The 23,299-nt window shown below is 47.2% G+C and overlaps 1 protein-coding gene across 1 annotated transcript; it reads left to right on the top strand.

The window, feature by feature from the left end:
* Positions 1 to 680: 680 nt before the first annotated feature.
* Positions 681 to 21,922, top strand: LOC147981466 (F-box/LRR-repeat protein At2g43260-like). The gene is made up of 3 exons (XM_087515980.1): positions 681 to 730; positions 1,720 to 1,739; positions 20,808 to 21,922. The coding sequence occupies exons 1-3, from the start codon at positions 681 to 683 to the stop codon at positions 21,920 to 21,922; spliced, it is 1,185 nt and encodes a 394-aa protein (XP_087372106.1).
* Positions 21,923 to 23,299: the final 1,377 nt, after the last annotated feature.

The raw sequence follows: 23,299 nt of genomic DNA, 5'->3' as shown, positions 1-23,299 counted from the left end.
TAGGGTTAGGGTTACATAGAGTCGGTTACAATGGTAGGAGATCTTGAATATCCGCATCGCCAAGCTTGCCTTCCACGCCAAGGAAAGTCCCATCCGGACATGGGACGAAGTCTTCAATCTTGTATCTTCATAGTCCTGGAGTCCGGTTGAAGGTATAGTCCGGCTATCCGAACACCCCCTAATCCAGGACTCCCTCAGTAGCCCCCGAACCAGGCTTCAATGACGATGAGTCCGGCGCGCAGATTGTTCGGCATTACAACGCGGGTTCTTCTCCAAATCTTGTGTACCTGTAGGAATAATGTCCGATTTTTGTAATGTAGTGCTCCTCGGCTTCCATGTCCCAATAATGGCCGTCTTCCACGTGTCAAATGAATGCGAAAAGCCGGGGCGTTTTTACATCCACACCCCTAGCCGTATAAACGAGCCGCCTATTTAACGGGATGGGGATTTAGGTCCAAACCACATCTTCTCCTTTCCGCGAGTTATCATCAGAGCGCTTCCAGCAAAGGTCCATTCCAACATGACCAGCCGTCGCAGATCCTCCCCTCGCCCCTCCGGTCCCAAACCCGGGGACTGGGAGAGTTGCACCATCCCGCATAGCGAGTTAGTGTCGCTTCAGGCCAAGGGATTTCTCCCTCAGGCATACATGGTCCCGGTCCGAGCCGGTCTCGTCACCTACAATGGCGGAAAACAAGCGGAGAGCACTCCCAATCATTCTAAAGGAGAGCGGGTGTGCCTCGTCCCCTATCTAATAAGGGGACTGGGATTTCCAATTCATCCATTTCTCCGCGGGCTTCTAGAGTTCTACGGCCTCCAGCTGCACAATCTCACGCCCACCTCCGTATTGCATATTGCGGGTTTCGTCGCCCTTTGCGAGCTATTTTTAGGCGTTGAGGCTCATTTCGCGCTGTGGAAGAGGTTATTCTACCTGGTGCCCCGTTCTCAAGAGGGCTCTATATACCAAGTGGGCGAAGCCGAAGTATGGCGCATCGCCGGGACTGGATACCTATCCGGAACCCCAAAGAAGGCATCCGAGGACTGGCCTTTGGAATGGTTTTACATAGATGACGTCCCGCTACCGGACCCTATCCGGGTCGGTCTCCCTGAGTTCAACAGTGCTCCATCGAAGAAACGCTTGAGCTGGCGTCCGCGGAGCTCTCAGAGAGAAAGCGACAGAGACGTCCTTTACCTGATGGGCCAGATAAGACTGTTGGCTCATTCTGGACTAACCATGATTGGAGTCATGGCCGCATGCATTATGCGGGGGTTGCAGCCGCTTCAATACAGAGGCCACCCCATGTGGGATTTCAATGGGGAGGATGACGCCACACGTTACGGTCGTAAGGGGCCGGCCTCAGCCACCGCCTTAGTAAAGATCTTATCCTCTTTATACAAGGGATAAAAGGAGGAATTCCTCCGTGTCAACCCGCGGGCCGGATTCAGTATGTACGATCCTCCAAGTTGGGTAAGTGAACAATTGCGCTTGCCCGTTCGTTTTATACTCCCATGGTTAGATAGGTAGTCTGACGACTTCAATGCAGGAACTGCGACAGGAGGTAAAGGATATAAACAGCCGCCCTCCACAGCCCGAGGACCCAGAACGGTCCCTCAATCCGGACTCCGAAGAGGATCCGGACATATCGGTGGAGATTATCGACGGGGTGTTCCATCAGCTAAGCAAGGATAATACCTTGGTAGCCATTACGGCGGATTACCCAGGGTTAATCCCGGCCTCCCAGGTGACAGAAACCGGGGTCTTATTCCCTTGAAAGAGATTCCACCCTTACGTAGCCCGGTGTTTCCGACGACAGCCGTGTTTTGCAGGGGAGATTTCCGAGGCAGGAGGCCGAACCTGCGGCGGCTAGCCAACGAGGGGCCGCAGGGCCCCGTGGGGCAAAAAGGAATGTAGTCCAGACTGAGGTGCCGGCGCAAAGGTATAGTGCACCCTTTGTTTCCCTGGAGTTATTCTGTCAGGGTATATTAACGTTCGTGCTATCTTCAGAACGAAGAGACCTCGCCGGACTACATCCGGAGAGGTTGCCAATCGCGCCTCCACCAGCCAGGCTCCAACGTCTGGCCAGGAAGCGGAGGCGAGCACAAGGCGCGCACCGGACGCTCCTCCGACAGAGGATGTGGACAGGCTGTCTGCCACATATTCTGAAGTGGAGAGTGTTGGGTAACGTAGTAATTTCAAAAAAATTCCTACGCACACGCAAGATAATGGTGATGCATAGCAACGAGAGGGGACAGTATGATCTGCGTACCCTTGTAGATCAACAACGGAAGCGTTGACACAACATAGAGGAAGTAGTCGTACGTCTTCCCGATCCGACCGATCCAAGCACCGTCACTCCGGCACCTCCGAGTTCTTAGCACACGTACAGCTCGATGATGATCCCCGGGCTCCGATCCAGCAAAGCATCGAGGAAGAGTTTCATCAGCACAACGGCGTGGTGACGACGATGATGTTCTAACGGCGCAGGGCTTCGCCTAAGCACTGCAACGATATGACCGAGGTGGAATATGGTGGAGGGGGGCACCGCACACGGCTATGGAACGATCACGAAGATGAACTTGTGTGTTCTAGGGTGCCCCCTGCCCCCGTATATAAAGGAGCCAAGGGGAGGGGGCGGCCGGCCAAGGAGGGGCGCGCCAGGGGGGAAGGAGAGGGGCGCGCGGCACCTCCTGCCTCCTTCTCTCTTCTCCCTCAAGGCCCATGTAGGCCCAATAACCCCCGGGGGGGTTCCGGTAACCCCCCGGTACTCCGATAAAATACCGATTTCACCCGGAACAATTCCAATGTCCAAATATAGGCTTCCAATATGTCAATCTTTATGTCTCGACCATTTCGAGACTCCTCGTCATGTCCGTGATCACATCCGGGACTCCGAACAAACTTCGGTACATCAAAATGCATAAACTCATAATAACTGTCATCGTAACTTTAAGCGTGCGGACCCTACGGTTCGAGAACAATGTAGACATGACCGAGATACGTCTCCGGTCAATAACCAATAGCGGGACCTGGATGCCCATATTGGCTCCTACATATTCTACGAAGATCTTTATCGGTCAGACCGCATAACAACATATGTTGTTCCCTTTGTCATCGGTATGTTACTTGTCCGAGATTCGATCGTCGGTATCCAATACCTAGTTCAATCTCGTTACCGGCAAGTCTCTTTACTTGTTCCGTAATACATCATCTTACAACTAACATATTAGTTGTAATGCTTGCAAGGCTTATGTGATGTGCATTACCGAGAGGGCCCAGAGATACCTCTCCGATAATCGGAGTGACAAATCCTAATCTCGAAATACGCCAACCCAACATGTACCTTTGGAGACACCTGTAGAGCTCCTTTATAATCACCCAGTTACGTTGTGACGTTTGGTAGCACACAAAGTGTTCCTCCGGCAAACGGGAGTTGTATAATCTCATAGTCATAGGAACATGTATAAGTTATGAAGAAAGCAATAGCAACATACGAAACGATCGGGTGCTAAGCTAATGGAATGGGTCATGTCAATCAGATCATTCACCTAATGATGTGATCCCGTTAATCAAATAACAACTCTTTTTGTTTATGGTTAGGAAACATAACCATCTTCGATTAATGAGCTAGTCAAGTAGAGGCATACTAGTGACACTCTGTTTGTCTATGTATTCACACATGTATTATGTTTCCGGTTAATACAATTCTAGCATGAATAATAAACATTTATCATGATATAAGGAAATAAATAATAACTTTATTATTGCCTCTAGGGCATATTTCCTTCAGAGAGTGCCATGAACCACAGGCGTCGCCGGACAATTCTACGCGACGCTTGTTTCTCCCAAGAGGCTTTAGATGCCATTAATTCGGGAGATGCGTACCTCCGTGCCGCTCAAAATGGTTTAGCCAGAGCCACGGAGCAGTATGTAAAAGACATACGGGTAAGAAAATTTTGGTTAAATATATATATATGCCAGTAGCCCCCGAGACTTGAAGCAGTTAGAGCAACTGATTTAAGGACCATGTAATATGCAGCTTCTTACAGAGAAGAATACTGTACTGTCCCAGGAGCTGGAAAAGTGCAAGGCCCAACTAGAGGACGCACTAGCCGCAGTAGGGGAGCCCAAAGAGACCCCCTCAGGTAAGATACACTTCGAAAGATTAGTATTGTGCGGTGTGGGTGCAAATCTGACAAATCATTTTGCAGATGGCGCCGGGCTCGATCTGGACAAGCAACAACTCTTACGCCGGCTAAAGGCCGATGAGAGTATGTTGACAAAGGTGAGGCGAGAGAAGAATGACCTTCAGGATGCCAACACCAAGCTGGACGTTGAACTTAAAGATGTTCATGGCCAGCTGTCGGACTCCACGAAGGAGAATCAGCGGCTTCGACGCGGCATTTTTAGTAAGTGCTTGAACGAACTTTGAAAAAAGAGTTCGGCGAGGAAGTCGACTAACAGAGTAATGTCTGTAGGTATGCTCACAGGTCGTCCTGCAGAGGAGATGCCCGGTTCTACGGGTGACCTTCTTCCCGAGCTCTTGCAACTGCACGAGCGAATTCGGCAGGCGATGCGGGGTATTGCCCAAGCCTTATGGCCTGCCCACTCCATGCCCGAGGGCCTTGGAGAGCTTGCGGAGAAGCTGAAGGGAGCTCGGCGGCGCTTCCAGTTGTGGAAGATATCGGCCTGCCGACAAGGCGCTAGGGAGGCCTGGGCCATGGTGAAGACCCGTTTTACGAAGTCTAACCCAAACCACATGGCCGAGGTTGGACCAGTGGGGCCTGACGGGAAGGAGATCCCTGTAAGCTTAGTATACGGCCAAGTAGAGTTGGCCGCGAAGTATTCCCAGCAGGACTGTAAATTAGACAGCCTGTTAGATGGTATAGAAGAGGAATACAATCAGTTAGAATGACTGTGTAATTTTGAATTGACATGTGTAATGCCTTCTAGCCGGATTGTAGATCGTTTGTCGTTGCCGACCTTTTCGCTTCAACCTCGGGACCTGACGGTCCGGAGTGTGTCCGAATACCCTAGCGGTTATATAAGAACCGGGGTATGCGTGGAGACCAGGCGTAGGGGTCATCAGTGCTTTACCAGACAAGTGCCCAACTAGTTATGTTATATTACATGGTTAGTAAGAAACATCTTCCAGAGAGAATAGTTCCGTTAAGGGTTCCTTTCGCTGGGAGGCATGCCCTAAGGTGCATGTCCGGACTGCGTGAAGAGACGCAGAAAAAAAAGCATCTGGGGACGCATAAAATGAGTAAAAAGATCATCTTTTATTTCACCGACCGAATATTCCCTTAAGAACGCTAGCTTTCGGCTTCACCCAGTCTGAGGTACACATCCGGCTGACCTGGCAGTAACAATCGCAGAGGTGCTCCCTTTACCGCCTAGCCGAACAATCGGGAACGTAGGGGTAAGCACAGGAGCCAGGCAACCAGCTTGGCCAAAACTTAAGTCATATCGATGCATATAATGGTGAAGAAAAAAGGTACATGCGGATGTTTGACGCATGTGTTGGGCGTGAAGCCCGTATAAATAAGCTTCAGTTAAAGAAGCCCCCAGGTTTAATGAGCGAGAGTGGCGCATCACTAGATGAGCCTTTAAGGGCTATGAAAGAAAAAAATGGGAAGGAGAGAAATGTAAGACAGAAAAATACAAAAAGGGATGGACAGAGGAAGGAGACAAACACAGAGTCCGGCGCTAGGCATAGAATCTTCGGAGACGGGTGGCGTTCCACGGGTTCGGCTCGAGTCGGTTGTTCGACGCATCTCGTAGGCGGTACGCCCCACCAGTCAGGACTTGGTCAATTATGAATGGACATTCCCACTTGGGCTTGAGTTTGTCCTTTTTCTTATCCGGCAGGCATAGAACTAGTTCGCCAACATTGTAGTTTTTGGCCCGTACTTCTCTGCTTTGATATCTTCGGGCCTGCTGTTGATAAAATGCAGAACGGGCTTTTGCCACATCGCGCTCCTCCTCCAAGGCGTCCAAGTTGTCCTGCCGATCGATCTCGGCTTCTCTTTCTTCGTACATGCGCACTCTAGGTGAGTCATGAATTATGTCGCAGGGCAGAACTGCTTCTGCGCCATACACCATAAAAAATGGTGTGTACCCGATGGTGCGATTTGGCGTGGTCCGCAGCCCTCATAGCACGGAGTCGAGCTCCTCTACCCAGTGCGTGTTAGATTCCTTGAGGGACCGCACCAGTCTGGGTTTAATGCCGCTCATGATAAGACCATTTGCACGTTTGACCTGGCCGTTGGTTTGTGGGTGATAGACGGAAGCATAATCGAGCTTGATGCCCATGTTTTTGCACCAGAGTTTTACCTCGTCGGCGGTAAAGTTTGTACCGTTGTCGGTTATGATGCTGTGGGGGACGCCATAACGGTGTACAACCTCGGATATGAAGTCTATCACAGGTCCGGATTCGGCCATTTTAACAGGCTTGGCTTCTATCCATTTGGTGAACTTATCCACCATGACCAGTAAGTATTTTTCCTATGGGTTCCACCTTTAAGGGGTCCGACCATGTCAAGCCCCCAGACCGCAAAAGGCCAGGTGATGGGTATAGTTTCAAGTGCGGTGGGTGGCATATGGCTTTGGTTGGAAAAAAGTTGGCAACCAGCGCATCGTTGGACTAAGTCCTGAGCGTCTGCTCGGGCCGTCGGCCAGTAAAAGCCTGTACGGAAATCCTTGCTAACAAGGGACCGAGCAGCAGCATGGTGACCACCGAGTCCGGCATGAATTTCAGCCAGGAGGTTCCGCCCTTCCTCTTCGGAGATGCACCTTTGAAGGACTCCGGTAGTGCTTTTCTTATAAAGTTCTCCCTCATGGACTCTGTAGGCCTTAGATCGCCGCACTATGCAGCGGGCCTCGTTTTGGTCCTCTGGGAGTTCCTGCCTAGTAAGTTAGGCTAGGAATGGTTCTGTCCACGGGGCGATAACCGCCATTATTACATGGGCTTAAGGTGTAATTTCGTTGGCAGAGCCTCCAATTATGTCAGATTGTTCGTCGTCGAGTGGTGCGGCTGGGTCCGGGCTGTTATTTGCGGGTTCCCCCTCCCATGCTACGGATGGCTTGAACAATCTTTCCAAAAAGATGTTGGGGGGGACTGCATCGCGTTTTGCTCCGATGCGTGCCAGGACGTCCGTTGCTTGATTGTTTTCTCGGGCTATATGGTGAAACTCCAGCCCTTCGAACCGAGCTAACATTTTTAGGACGGCGTTGCGGTAAGCTGTCATTTTTGGGTCCTTAGCGTCGAAGTCTCCATTTATTTGGGATATTGCGAGGTTTGAATCCCCACATACCTCTAGGCGCTGGATACCCATGGATACTGCTATCCGGAGACCATGTAGGAGGGCCTCATATTTAGCTGCATTGTTGGAATCCGTGTACACGATCTGGAGCACATATTGGACTGTGTCTCCTGTGGGGGACGTCAGGACGACGCCAGCCCCCAGTCCGGCCAACATTTGGAGCCGTCGAAATGCATAATCCAGTTTGAATATGTGCCGTACTCTTTAGGGAGCTCGGCCTCCGTCCATTCTGCGACGAAGTCGGCCAAAACTTGCGATTTAATAGCTCGCCGTGGCTTATAGGTTATATCGAACGGGAGAAGCTCGGTGGCCCATTTTGCAATCCGGCCCGTTGCATCGCGGTTGTTGATAATATCGTTTAGTGGCACTTCCGAGGCTACTGTTATGGAACACTCTTGAAAGTAGTGTCGTAGCTTCCGGGATGCCATGAATACCGCGTATGCAATCTTTTGATAATGCGGGTACCATATTTGCATGGAGTGAGGAGACAGTGGACACGTAGTAGACCGGCCTTTGAAGGGGGAATTTGTGTCCGTCCGTTTCCCGCTCGACAACGAGCACTGTGCTGACAACTTGGTGTGTTGCTGCAATGTACAATAACATTGGTTCGCCGGTGATTGGCGCGGCCAGGACTGGGTTTGTTGCCAATATGGCTTTTATTTCATCAAGTCCGGCCGTGGCGGCATACGTCCACTCGAAGTGTTCGGTGCGCCGAAGGAGGCAATAAAGGGGTAGTGCCTTTTCTCCCAAGCGGGAGATGAAGCGGCTTAAAGCCGCCACGCATCCGGTTAATTTTTGTATTTGTTTAAGGTCCTTTGGGACATCCAATTGTTACAAAGCTCGTATCTTGGCTGGGTTTGCTTCAATTCCTCTACCGGATACAATGAAGCCCAAGAGCTTTCCGGCTGGAACGCCGAAGACGCATTTTTCTGGGTTGAGCTTAATGTCATATTTTCGGAGGTTATCGAATGTAAGCCTCAAGTCGTTTACTAGGGATTCGACATGTCTTGATTTGACGACCACATCATCCACATACACCTCCACTGTTTTGCCGATCTGGTTTGCCAGACATGTCTGGATCATGCGCTGATATGTTGCGCCGATGTTTTTCAGCCCGAAGGGCATTGTGTTGAAGCAGAATGGGCCGTATGGTGTGATGAATGCTGTTGTAGCTTGGTCTGATTCTGCCATCTTGATTTGATGGTAACCGGAGTATGCGTTGAGGAAACACAACAAATCGTGTCCTGCGGTGGCATCGATAATTTGATCGATATGGGGGAGGGGGAAGGGATCCTTTGGGCAAGCCTTGTTAAGGTCTTTAAAATCGACACACAGGTGCCAGGATTTGTCCTTCTTTGGTACCATCACCAGGTTTGCTAGCCAGTCCGGATGTTTTATGTCTCTGATGAATCCGTCCTCTAATATCTTGGCTAGCTCCTCTCCCATAGCCTGTCTCTTGGGTTCGGAAAAACGCCGAAGGGCTTGTTTGACAGGTTTAAATCCTTTTAGGATATTTAAGCTGTGTTCGGCTAGCCTGCGTGGGATCCCTGGCATGTCTGAAGGGTGCCAGGCGAAGATGTCCCAGTTCTCTCGTAGGAACTCTCGCAGTGCGGCGTCTGCATCAGGGTTCAGTCGTGCCCCGATGGAAGCTGTTTTATTGGGGTCCGTTGGATGGACCTGGAATTTGACTATTTCGTCAGCTGGCATGAAGGACGTGGATTTGGATCTCTTATCGAGTATCACATCATCCCTGTTAACCGTGGAGCGCAGCGCAGTCAGTTCCTTGGCCGCTAAGGCTTCGGATAGCGCCTCAAGGGCTAATGCGGCCGTCTTGTTTTCGGCGCGGAGTGCTATGTCCGGATCACTAGCTAGAGTGATAATTCCATTCGGCCCGGGCATCTTAAGCTTCATGTACCCGTAATGGGGTATTGCTTGGAAGATTGTGAATGCTTCCCGCCCTAGGAAAGCGTGATATCCGCTCTTAAACGGGGCCACCTGAAACGTGACTTCTTCGGACCTGTAATTATCCGGCGTGCCGAACACCACATCTAGTGTGATTTTTCCTGTGCAGCGCGCTTCTCGACTGGGGATTATTCCTCTAAAGGTTGTGCTGCTTCGCTCGACGCGGTTCCAGTCTACTTCCATTTTTTGAAGGGTTTCCTCATAAATGAGGTTCACTCCGCTGCCTCCATCCATGAGCACCTTGGTGAGGCGAAAGCCATCCACTATGGGACTGAGGACCAATGCGGCTGGTGCTCGGGCTATTCGGAATCTAGGTTCATCACTTGCGTTGAAGGTAATGGCAGTGTCGCTCCATGGATTTATTGTTGCAACTTGATAGACTTCAGCGAGGCTGCGGAGTGTTCTTTTTCGCACATTGTTTGATGCGAAAGTCTTGAAGACTGTGAGAACGGTACTGGTGTCCTTGGGCTGGCTTTCTGTGGCCTCCGGAATTAAGAGGTCCTCGCCAATTTTGGCCACCTGCCGGAGTATCCAACATGCTCTAAGGCTGTGAGTTGGTGTGGCGTCCTCTGTACTGTGAATTCTACAGGGTCCATCAAGCCATCTTTCCAGTACGGTTCCATGCCCTGTAGAGGGTTTTGGTTTTTTGGTGTTTATCCCGGGTGTCCTGTAATGATGCACCCTCTTAGTTCGGACGGGATTACTATTCAAGGCCGGATTATCCCAAAAATTTATTTCGGTTTTCCAGGCGCTTTCCATCGCACAGTATTTTTGTACTATGGACGCCAAGTCAGCGAAGCGTGTGATATCACGACGACTTACGGCGTTAAGGATTCCCTTGTCCGTGCAATTACTGCAGAAAATTGAGATTGCGTCTTCCTCGCGGCAATCCTTTATCTTGTTCATAACCAGGAGGAATCTGGCCCAGTAATGATGTACTGTTTCCTCAGGCCTCTGCCTGATTTGGGAGAGATCGCTTATGATCGGGTGGGCGGGTGTCGTTGAATCTGAAACCTCACCCAATCCAAGATTCAGAGGCCGAAGAGTTTCTGAACTCTGAAGTTCAGATTCTTGGATGTTGTCCAGTGAATCTGGCCCGTTGCCTGATCCTAAGCTCAGGTCTTGAGTTACATCTCCCCCTCCGCGGGTATCCGTCTTGGAGGGGCCGGGAATTCGGACGTAGCTAGTCTTTAAAATAGATGAAGGGTCACCGCACTGCATCTCTACCACGGCAACGTGGTGGATGACTTGGGGAGAGTTAATTTCTCTTAGATCGGGTTTAAGCCCAACCTGGTCGTAATCCGTAGCGACCCCCAAGGCGGCGATGCGATCCAAGAGCTCGTTTACGAAAGAGAGCTCCATTGGATCTAGCTGCTCGAGGAGCTCCGAGCTGACGTGCAGGTTGCTTTTGATGACCCGAGAGGTCACCGTCGGCGCAATAGCCGAACAGGCGGTCATGAGGAAACCACCTAGCCGGAGGGTTTGGCCGACAGCCAAGGCTCCCTTAGCAACGGCGCCGTCTTTAAAGACGGGAGGAGGCATCCTTCCTGATTGTGACGGCACAGAGGAACTCTCAATGAAAGCACCAATGTCAGTGTCAAAACCGGCGGATCTCGGGTAGGGGGTCCCGAACTGTGCGTCTAGGCCGGATGGTAGCAGGAGGCAAGGGACACGAAGTTTTACCCAGGTTCGGGCCCTCTTGATGGAGGTAAAACCCTACGTCCTGCTTGATTAATATTGATGATATGGGTAGTACAAGAGTAGATCTACCACGAGATCAAGGAGGCTAAACCCTGGAAGCTAGCCTATGGTATGATTGTTGTATATGGAGTTGATTGCCTATGGACTACAACCCTCCGGTTTATATAGACACCGGATAGGGTTAGGGTTACATAGAGTCGGTTACAATGGTAGGAGATCTTGAATATCCGCATCGCCAAGCTTGCCTTCCACGCCAAGGAAAGTCCCATCTGGACACGGGACGAAGTCTTCAATCTTGTATCTTCATAGTCCTGGAGTCCGGTTGAAGGTATAGTCCGGCTATCTGAACACCCCCTAATCCAGGACTCCCTCAGTAGGGATAACTTTCTTTGGCCATGTTATTTTGAAAACACATGATTGCTTTATTAGTATGCTTGAAGTATTATTGTCTTAATGCCAAATGATAGATTATTGCTTTGAATCACTCGTGTCTTAATATTCATGCCATGATTAGATTACATGATCAAGATTATGCTAGGTAGTATTCCACATCAAAAATTATCTTTACCATTTACCTACTCGGGGACGAGCAGGAATTAAGCTTGGGGATTCTGATACGTCTCCGTCGTATCTACAATTTTTTATTCTTCCATGCCAATATTCTACAACTTTTACATACTTTTGGCAAGTTTTTATACTATTTTTGGGACTAACATATTGATCCAGTGTCTAGTGCCTGTTCCTGTTGCTTGCATGTTTTTTGTTTCGCAGAAAATTCATATCAAACGGAGCCCAAACGGGATAAAAACTTACGGAGATTTTTTTGGAATATATGTGAATTTTGGGAAGTGGAATCAATGCGAGACGATGCCCGAGGGGCCCATGAGGGTGAGGGGCGCGCCCCAGGGGGTAGGGCGTGCCCAGGGCCCTCGTGGCCACTCCGTAAGGCGGTTGGTTCCCTTCTTTCGCCGCAATAAAGCCAATATCCGGATAAAAATTGTGTCAAAATTTCAGCCCAATCGGAGTTACGGATCTCCAGGAATTTAAGAAACGGTGAAAGGGCAGAATAAGGGAGCTTAGAAACAGAAGGAAATAAAGAGAGAGATCCAATCTCGGAGGGGCTCTCACCCCTCCGCCGCCATGGAGGCCATGGACCAGAGGGGAAACCCTTCTCCCATCTAGGGGGAAGGTCAAGGAAGAAGAAGAAGAAGAAGAAGAAGGGGGGCTCTCTCCCCCTCTCTCCCGGTGGCGCCAGAACACCGCCGGGGCCATCATCGCGACAACGATCTACACCAACAACTTCACCGCCGTCATCACCAACTCTTCCCCCTCTATGCAGCGGTGTAACCCCTCTTTTACCCGCTGTAATCTCTACTTAAACATGGTGCTCAACGCTATATATTATTTTCCAATGATGTATGGCTATCCTATGATGTTTGAGTAGATCCGTTTTGTCCTATGGGTGGTTAATTGATGATCGTGATTGGTTTGAGTTGCATGTTTTATTATTGGTGCTGTCCAATGGTGATCTTCGTGTCGTGCAAGCGTGAGGGATCCCCACTGTAGGGTTTTCAATATGTTCATGATTTGTTTATGGTGGGTGGCATGAGTGACAGAAGCACATACCTGAGTAAGTAGGTTGTTTGTGTATGGGAGTAAAGATGACTTGATGCCTTATAATGCTATGGTTGGGTTTTATCTTAATGATCTTTAGTAGTTGTGGATGCTTGCTAGAGTTTCAATCATAAGTGCATATGATCCAAGAAGAGAAAGTATGTTAGCTTATGCCTCTCCGTCAAATAAAATTGCAATAATGATTACCGGTCTAGTTATCAATTGTCTAGGGATCAAATAACTTTCTCGTGACAAAGAACTTTCTACTAAATCTAATTTAGTTGTGTCTTTATCTAAACAGACCCTAGCTTTTATTTACATGCTCTTTATTATCTTACAAACTTAGCCTACAACACCAACAAAGTACTTCTAGTTTCATACTTGTTCTAGGTAAGGCGAACGTTAAGCGTGCGTAGAGTTGTATCAGTGGTCGATAGAACTTGAGGGAATATTTGTTCTACCTTTAGCTCGTCGTTGGGTTCGCCACTCTTACTTATCGAAAGAGGCTACAATTGATCCCCTATACTTGTGGGTTATCACTTATCATGCTAAAGTTATCATGCTTCTCGCGTTCTAGTTATCAGCCTTCAAACGATATAGTTATCAAACTTCTTTTATCATTTTTAAATTTTATCAGGGCGCTAATGTTGAAGTTACCAGGATGGTCATGTCCTAGTTATCACGTTGCTGATGCCAAAGTTATCAAGACTATTTTTGCTAATATGGTAGAAAGAAGGGTTCAAATAGCCTCGTTATGTATTGTGGACAACAAACAAAGATGGTTGAGTTGGTTAGTTGGCTTAGTAGCTATTCAGGAGACCTGCAACGGGACGAGTGGGAGGATCGACCGAAGGTTGTTTTGATCTATCGCTAAAACCGGAACGTTCGGAAGTTAGTCGCTCCCAATATAGGTTGCTTTTGTGTAATCAGGGGATAATGCCAGATGTATCAACATATTTAAAGGCAGGACATCAGCCAAGAGCCATTCCGTGACCACTGGCCTATCCCTACCTTCTCATCAACCACACGAACCTATTTGACAATACCGTCATACATCTCCCGTTCATTAGCGAATCGGTACAATGAATGCCTAAGGCCCTCATAATTTGAATGCTCCTAGATCATGCATTATATCCTCATAGAGGCGTCTTTGAATCGCAAAAAAAGCAATACATATAATTTCTTCCCCAAAATATTATGATATATGAACAAAGCTCTTCATCTAAATCAAAACCGAAAACCGAAGTCTATTGCAGAGTCCATCCAGGAAGCTATGGTACATAGTACCTATCCGTTTGAAGTTCACCATGAAACCGAAATTGCTCGGGCACATGCCACCTATCATAGAACAATTTTTCAATGTAAATTCATAGTTGGATAAATAGTACTCCCTACCTTCACATCAACCACACGAACCTATCTGACAATACTGCCATACATCTTTCCGTCCATTTGCGGTTCGGTACAATGCATGCCTAAGGCCATCCTATTTTGAATGCTCCTAGATCATACATTACATTGTCATATAGGCATCTTTGAATCGCGAAAAAAGTAATATATATAATTTCTTTCCTAAAATATTACGATGTATGAACAAAGCTCTTCATCTAAATCAGAACTGAAAACCAAAGTCTATTGCAGAGTCCTTCCAGGAAGCTCTGATACACAATACCTATATGTTTGAAGTTCACCATGAAATCAATATGGCTCGCGCACATGCCTCCTATCATACAACATTTTTTCACTGTAAATTCAGAGTTGGATAAATAGTACTCCCTCTGTCCCATATTACAGCCACAAACAAAGGGGCACTGAAAACGGAAAGTATACCTATTTTCCCTTGTCCTCCCTTGGGAACCGTATTCTATGTGCATAGGATTGTGACCGTTACATAGTCTGTCAACAACACAAATTTAATTCATTTGCAAATTCATAGAGCAAGTATGGTGCATACCTAGTTAGTACCGAGAAATGGCAGAAGAATACCTTGACGGTAGTGAGTGATCAACCACTATCTTTAAAAGCTCGACGATGTTACTTCTTCACGTCCATCATAGAAGTTCATTCCAACAAAACTCCCACCAAAATCAATAAGAGGTCCTCCAATCCCAGCCTATGTCAACATTAAAATGGAAATAAAATCCCTAAGTAACTGATGAAGTAGTTATAATTCCAAAGATAAAGTTTCATGCATGTATAATATGATTAAAGAGATGACTCAGTTGTGAGGCGACTATCTCGACTCACTATTATGTAAAGTAACAGTAAAAGAATTTCACCACACTGTACCTTATTGATTTTACAAGTGGAAATCTTAAGATATTTGCAGTCAAGTTTGGTGCCCTTGTTTCTCCGCTTCACCCATTGAGACCATTTGTACTCCTTTGTCCACGTCACGCCCTATAGCTATTACTTTTCCATGCCCTATAGGCACTTCTCTTTGACCTAAAGGAAAGTCTTTCCGAGATGCCATCCACACTTTATCAAACATATTTTCTGGACGACCATCACCGAAATTCTTCTCGACACTGACAATAGCGATATTATAGTTTGAATTATACCATTCCAATGTGTCAATGACGGTTTCATTCGGTGGGACAAGCACTTCAATCTGTAATCATAAAAACAAGAACTAACCCGACCATCATACAACTTAAACGACCAAGAGAAAGGATTATGATCAACAACGATCATGTTATCAATATGGTTTGCGCTATCATGACATCTAACCAAACTGGCCGAAGTCAAAATGATAGAGCCCACTCCACTACTTTCAGGCCACCATATAAGCAAGCCTGTGCATGCAAAACACCTCGTATGTCCTATGTATCATAATTTATCATTAGTAAATGTAGAAGAAACACTGGCATGGAAAATAAATAGCATATAACTATGAAAATCACCACAAAATGATTTGAGTGAGAAAACGAGATGGGATATGAAGTAGCCCATAGACTCCCTTATTATCAATAAAGGGAGCACCGGAAGGATATCCATCCTACGCTAGCAATTCACCAAAATACCCTTTAAATTGATTAAGCAATTGACCATTGTGTGGTCAAAGAAGTAAGATCATAAGTTACCTAAAAAATTAAATGAGGGAGAAGTAAGCAATAGCAAAAGGAGAAGTAAGCGCAAGTGGTGGTGGCATGGGATAGCTCAAGGCTTTTAAATGGTTAATAGTTCTCATGAACCTGCCGCAAGAAGGTGATTACTTTTAGTATTCAAATGATATTTGTGATAACATTCACATAATATCTCTCACATAATAATCACTAGGTAACATTTGGAATGATGCAGTTGCATGGTTATTCACACCTGAAGGGACTGCACTTGATACACCTGAAGGCAATGAATATCCATGGAAGTCGAGTTTTTTAAGACTGCAATGGAACAACAGTCATACAAACACAACAATTAAATCTTATAAAAGAAAACAAGGTATAAACAAATACACAGGGATCAGCCTCATAAGCATTCGACAAAAGAATGAGAGGATTGAACAGATTTTGATTTTTTAAATGAAAATTCGAGTATCCAGACATTTGGAATGATGCAGTTGCAATGTCCATACTGTCCAAATGAAAATTTTAACTCCTCATCTAGAGAAATATTGCTTCAATATTAAGAAAGAGCACTAAATTAACAACAAATATGTGGTTTGAAGCTGGTATCCACAAGATATAGGTACCAAGAACAAGATAGTTTTCAATCCACATATTACTATGTGGAAACACCTTTGGTTAAATGTTGTTGGTATCTAAAAATGCCACCAATATGGGTTTGGATCAAAGAGAAATAGGCCTGCTAGGGAGAATCATAGATACCGGAAGCGTGAAAGACATACTTGAGTATCCCAAACTTCTTCAAGCATTTACGAAGTATCTCTCGTCGAAGGAAGACAACATTTCTCTCGTCAACATCATCAGAATCGTCCGTATGAAGGCTCATCCCAATAAATCTATCACCATTTCCTATAATTGGCCCTCCAAATACAACCTAGACAAAAAAAAAATAAAGTGGTAGGGCTCATAATGGACATATGGTATCTTCACTTTGGTGCACACAGTGATAAATTAGACCATATATGTCACCTTGCAAGTATTTGTTTCAAGTTCTCCATCATGGCAAGAAAGTAACATACAAATCAATATCATACCTCGGTGATATCTGGATCATCAGAAACACACGTGGGAGGTTTTTCAGTGAGAGACCCACGTGTGGCCATCAAACCACCTGACGAGAAGGCACGCCTGACAGCTAGTATACGGTCGCCATGAGAGGGAGCCGGGTCCCGAGGATTCAGATCTACGGCATGGAGAGTTGGGAGTTCCAAGGTCGTGACAATCACAATTTGTTCATCATATAATGTGTTCATCATATAGACCCAACAACCCGTCGGCAATATTATTATCAGGAAGGAGCACTTTCACCTGTTAGTGATAAATGCAATACATCGGTTTAGAATGCCGGGTGAGCTCTTTACAGTACCCTTAAATTAAACAGGACCGTCTATTCTTTCTAATCTGACGAATAAGATGGATTGGTACTCCAATAATCTAATTTGGAGTACTAACATAAAAAATCATGGTGTATCATGGCTTGATTGGTAAAGCTGTAACTCCGGATGTGCTAATTAACACGAGTCTTGCTTGGCGGCGCCGCCGCGCAGACGGACGGCGACTGTGGTGGTGTGGTCCTCGCACTGTCAAAACCATATTTTCCGATCTTATGGCGGCGACGACATGGCTGGACTGGGTATATAGATCGAGAGACACCCAAACGATCGGTGTATTCTTTTCTCGTAATCCATGATATGCAAACACAAGTACCAAGCTATCAATCTATCCACTGCTATTTCAGTTTACAACAAACAGATGCAGCAAAAACAATACATGACGAACAGTCTCGTAGCCGCATCATAATCTATCTAGAGTTTGTTCGTTCCTAATGACGAAGATATGTATCCTCTAGTCATGGTCCCGCAGCCGGTCCTGTGTGTTTCACGAAGATCAACTAGGCCATTTTCTTTTGCCAATTCGGGCATGCGGCGAGCACGCCAGATGCATTGATTCTGGCCAGGAGCAGACGGTGGCGACTCCGGGCGGACAATGAAGAGACAACGACGACGTCGATAAGGGTTCATGTTAATTTTGGTAATTAGATTAGATTAGATCAGACGAGATTAAGCATGAAATCTTTTTTAGTAACGAGGGGAAATGACTAAGATACCCCTTACATTAGATGGCCAGATTTAGTTGGTACTCCCAACCCTCCCGGTGGAGTACAAGGCTACCGTAAAAGAGCTCCAATTTAGCTTGAAAAACAAAGCAAAATGGAAAACATAATGATTAGCACACACTACGCTCAAATCATCATCTCTATTTCTATTAGCATTGTATATGCAGTAGCCAAACTTGCTGAAGTCACAAATCTTGTTAGTCGTAGTGTAGCTCTTCTTGGCGGTATAGTATGCCCAAGCATGCAAATATCATCTTATCTCCTGCAAATAATCATCATTCAGATCATGAGTGTTGAGTATAATGTTTATTAAAAAAGACGAGATAGATTAGGAATTGTTCTGACTTGTCTTGTACTACAAGTAAATGATTGTACTCCTATATATATACATGCCCACGAGGCTCAAGCAATACAACAACTATTTCACCAATTCTCTTCATCCCTTGTAACATGGTATCAGTTTCCGGCTTCTAAACCCTAGCCGCCGCCGCTTCCGCACCCGCGCGCAGCCCCCGGTACGGTCGGCCTCCATGACCGCCGTCGGGGGCCGTGCCGCCCGTATCTAGGGTTCGTCCGCCGGTCGTGTTGACCGGCAGTCCTAGAGAGTCTTTTTCCCAAGCCCTTGCTCCGGATTTTTTCGCTCTCTCACCGACCGTTTTGATCGGCATTTTCCTTTTTGGTTTTCCGATCTATACTTGATCGGTTTGTGTCGCCCGCCGCCGCCGTCGACCACCGTGCGCCTCTACTCCGACACCGGCGCAACCGGCCAGCCTCTACACCGACTAGGCGGCCTCGCGCGACAGGCGGCCCTGAACGGCCATCTCGTCCGTGCATCTGCCCGCCCGTCGTCCCGACCCGGCGGCCTAGGGTTCGTCCGCCGGTCGTGTTGACCGGCTGTCCTAGAGAGTCTTTTTCCCGAGCCCTTGCTTCGGATTTTTTCGCTCTCTCATTGGTCGTTTTGATCGGTGTTTTTTTGGTTTTCTGATCTATGCTTGATCGGTTTGCGTCATCCACCGCCGCCGTTGACCATCGTGCGTCTCTACTCCGACACCGGCGCAACCGGCCGGCCTCTACACCGACCAGGCGGCCTCGCGCGACAGGCGGCCCCTCACGGTTGTCGTCCGTGCGTTGGACTGCTCATCGACCTACGCCGGCCGCCACCGCCCTGTCCTCGAATTCAGTGCACCCCTCCACCGATCGAGCAACGGGCTGCCGCTGCGTCACAAAAGAAAGAAGCAAAGAAAACCTAGAATCATTTACTGACTTTTATCCATTCTCTATGGCTTCACGGAAGCCTTTTACGCAACCTCCCTTTGATTTCAAGGATGGCCCGAGTCTAGGTTAAAAAAAAGGATGGCCCGAGTCTGGCGATTCTATCATTGAGTGCGTCCTTCGTCTTGGTCTCTTGGATGTCGTGCCTGCAGTCTTGTAGTAGTAGAAAATAAACGTAAATACTTTGGAGAGGAAATACATAAAGCCGGCCTTGTGCAGGGTTTGATTGTAATGCCAAAACATCAACTGGGAACAAAAAAATGTATGAGTTTTTAGGTTCAGTAATTCGAAAATGTGATTTCGCAAAAAAAAGTGAAACAATATGTACTTTGTTGGGAAAAGAATGTATATGAAATCAGTATAATATTTCCCGCAAAAGAAAAAAGAAATCAGTATAATATGGCCTGGTTCTGTGCATCTATATGAAAACGAAACCATGCAGTACAGAACAGAAATCCACGCGGCCAGCGTTCAAACGTATACGAGCCAACAAAACGGAAGCGGACCGATAGACCAGATCGTTTTTCTCTCCTTCCTAGCGGCTGGAACCCTAACTGCCGTCAGAAGAGGCCATCTTTCAGCACCGTCCTCTGGCGGCTCTCCTCCGATGGAGACCTCGGTTGTCGGTGCTGAGGGAGGTTGCTGGATGCACGTGCGTGGATCGTTTTTACTTCCTTATAGTCTAGGTTTTTAGGTTGCTCATCGTCTTGCCTTCGGCGACAACGATGATGGCGGTGAATAAAGATTATTCGTTTACTTCTCTAACGAGGCCATCGGTCCTATGGTTGGGGATGGATTTGGAAACTAGTCTATTCAAGCAAGGATGATGTGGCGACAGCGGCATCCTCATGGTGGACCTATGTCCTCGGGCTTCGTCGTTGCAATGGCGTTTGCTCCAGCGTCGGCGTGGAGCTTGAAAGGTAGTCCAGGAGCGGATGCAGATTGTGGTCTGCATCGACGACATCTGGAAGACGGAACATGTGCTGGGTTCGTGGTTCGTGGATGGCAGATATGGTTTCCTCCTTCGGCGTCTTAGTCATAGTGGGATGCCAGATCTGGAGTTCGATGGCGTGTCCGGGGTGTTGCCCCGGTCTGATTGGTTCAACGGCAATTGCTTCACTTTTGGTGAGCCATCTTGGAGGTCTGCAAAGCTGTATATCAGCGATGGAGCCGCGTCAAACTCGAGTGAGGAAGTGATCCGTCGTTTTTTTCTTTGGTAGCTGCAGTGGTGGTGCCGGAGGCAGGTGACAGACGTTGATGTCAAGCTCAGAGATGTTCTACTATCTTTTCAGTTTTGTCATGTCAATTTTTACGTGACTTGTATTTTATTCTTTATGATATGAATAAGACACATATTATCATGAAAAGAAAGTACGGAACAAAAATCAGACGAGAGAATCGACACATACATCGCGCATGCAACTGATCCCGCGGCGGCCGGCGAGATAGGGTCTGGGGTTTCAAGGGAATCATAACTGAGGCAATCGATCGAAACCAACATGGATCGAGAGCTCCTATCCAGCCCGTTTAAGCGTTGTTCGATGTTCGAGATTGGCAGCCCAAATACATCTCCTCGCACCTCGCTGTTTGTTCGTCTGCCAGAGAGAAACACGGACCAACACATCGAGAGCTCATCCAGCCGGCGACCATGGCGGATCCTGCAACAGCAAGATCGAGATCGACGCGTGTCCACCAAGGCCTTCCGGAGGAGATCATGATATGGGAGATCCTCGTCCGCCTGCCCCCCAAAGCCCTCCTCCTCTGCCGTGCCGTCTGCCGTGCATGGCGCCGCGCCACCTCCGTCCGCAACTTCCTCCTCGCCCACCACGGCCGCCAGCCCGCTCTCCCCCTCGCCTCGCAAAGCATGAACTGCGGCGACAGCTACTACCAAAACATCATCACCTTCAACAATCGGGCCACCGACGCCCAGGTCCAAGACGTTGCCCGGGTGCAGCTTGCTGACACGATCCATCTAGATGCCTCCTGTGACGGCCTCCTCCTTTTCACTGACAACTCGATTAGTCAGCTCGAACAAAATGGCAGCACGTATGGCACCTGCTTTTCCATCTGCAACCCGACCACTCGTGAGCATGCTCGTTTGCCCATGCTTTCTGCCTTCCTCCCGTTCGGAATGTACCGGCACCGTCCTACAAGCGAGTACCGGATACTGCTGACTCAGGAAAAGGATGATCCCGCGGTCAACGCCTTCTTCATCTTTGCATTGGGCTCAGCCCAGCCACCGAGGAACATCGGGGGGTGGCCGAGGGAGAAGGTGAGTGTCTGGGGGGATGATGTCCTGCTCCGCGGTAGCCTGCATTGGCACCTACAGAAACATGAGAGCAAAAGCAGCCATATAATGGTATTCGACACCACAGCCGAGTCGTTCCGTGAGATGCATGCTCCGGTTGTTCTTGATCCTAAGCGTGCTAATCTGTTTGAGATGCATGACAAGCTCGGCATGTCAATCTTTAATGGTGAAGTGAAAATCATTGATATCTGGATGATGCAGGATTACAAAAGTGAGGTTTGGGCCTTAAAATATCAGGTTGAATTGCCGGTTGCATATCTCAATGAGCGGTTTGGTAAGATTGTTGAAAATTGGAAAGTGGCAGTCCACTCTTGCGATGGTGATGTGCTCGTGCTGGTCAGATTTGGCGAGTGGCTACTTCACTTTGATACCAATAGCAGGTTGGTGGCCAGTTTCAATCACGAAGGTCTCCATCTCGGTCAACATCAGCTCCAGCAAACTCTCGTTCCACATACCTTCTTTACGACACTAGACGGTTATTCTGTGAACCGTCAGTGCTTCTAAACAGCATATCCTCGATCTTCAATATGCATGGATTGGATCCACTAAGGACACCTATTGATATATACAAAATTATGAGAGCAAAATTATGACTGCATCTTGCATGACATTCATATTTATTTAAATATCCTTTTGTGCTAAAGTGGCTACCGTGCAAGTTGATGCTACCAAGTCATTTTCGTCAGTGGTTGAAATATTTGCCAGTTGATCTGCCACATGTCTCTGTTTTTTCTTATCTGAATAATGTATTTGGCTTTTATCATGGTCTTCTACTTTTTTGGAGATTATCCAGTCGTTCTCTTAGTAATACATTTAGCAACATAAATTAATTTCTTGGTTCCAAGTTTTGTTGTAGCCGACATTACTCTTGTTGGACCAACAAGTTGCACTTGATTATTCTTGATACATACTGAAATCTTCTGCTCTATTTATGTCTTTCTGTTGAATCGGTAGGTGCTATCTCCATCATTTTCCTTTAGCCGCAAACCATTTAATTGCAGTAAAAGCTGTACTGGTAAGCCGAAGAATGGTTTGGCAGGTCCCACGATGTGTTCCTCTTGTGATATTGAAATTGCAAGTCATGTCCATATTTCTCTGTTGGCATTACAAGGCCATCTCTACTACCGTTGATCGAAGGGAAGTCTTCTACTTGTCTCAAGCAGGGGAGAACACCAGGAACTATGAGACGATGCAGTTGTATTATGCCGTTGAATGCTGGCTGATCATTTGCTAGTGCAGGGGTAATTGTTCCGCTGCTCAAATTTAGGCTACTCAACTGCCAATTTTTACTACATAAACCTTTGGGAGGAGTGCATTGGGGGTAAGAAGCTCCTTGTTGCTTTCAAAGCAAAGGTACGTACTCGTGAAACAAGGTGGAAGACAAGGATTTGTGCTGCTCAAACTTCCGTGGCATTTCTGCTCTTTCTTCTCTTCTATTTATTCAGATTACAGAAAAGTAGAAATGGGGCACAATCAGATCAACGTAGCCTGACACTCACTCCAGATTGTTAAGCCTGTGAGCTAAACCAGCTAACTAATTAACTAATCCACCAAATGATGAAACTGAAGAAAATGACACCTCAACCTGAACCTACTGAACTGAAGTTTCTGAAGCCACAAGGTTTATTTCCAACACGACTGATTGCGAGGTTCCATGTCGAATATCGTCTGCAAATTAAATAGCTTCACTCCACCCTGGTTCCACCCAGTTCGACTAACCTGATACAGACCTACAAATTGATCTTGTATGATATTATGGGTGCAGTTTGCCCAAAAGTTTAAGCTGTGAGGTGGTTTATTTGATTTTGAACAGGCAATCCATGATTAATTAGGCAACTCCGTACGTTTGAGAACATACTCTTTGTTGATCTGTAGTCCAGT

This window comes from Triticum urartu, chromosome 3A (genome assembly GCF_056163025.1).
Source record: "Triticum urartu cultivar PI428250 chromosome 3A, HENAU_Tu73, whole genome shotgun sequence".
NCBI classification, from domain to species: Eukaryota; Viridiplantae; Streptophyta; class Magnoliopsida; order Poales; family Poaceae; genus Triticum; species Triticum urartu.
The sequence above is the reverse complement of the archived record's forward strand: the minus strand, read 5'-3'. Positions and strand labels throughout refer to the sequence as shown.

Bases quoted from the DNA above. Each gene is read 5' to 3' on its own strand.
- LOC147981466 (XM_087515980.1), top strand. From the start codon at position 681: ATGGCGGAAAACAAGCGGAGAGCACTCCCAATCATTCTAAAGGAGAGC. The intron at 731-1,719 runs GTGTGCCTCGTC...CGGATTACCCAG, and splicing joins ATCATTCTAAAGGAGAGCGG to GGTTAATCCCGGCCTCCCAG. The intron at 1,740-20,807 runs GTGACAGAAACC...GTGTCCACCAAG, and splicing joins GGTTAATCCCGGCCTCCCAG to GCCTTCCGGAGGAGATCATG.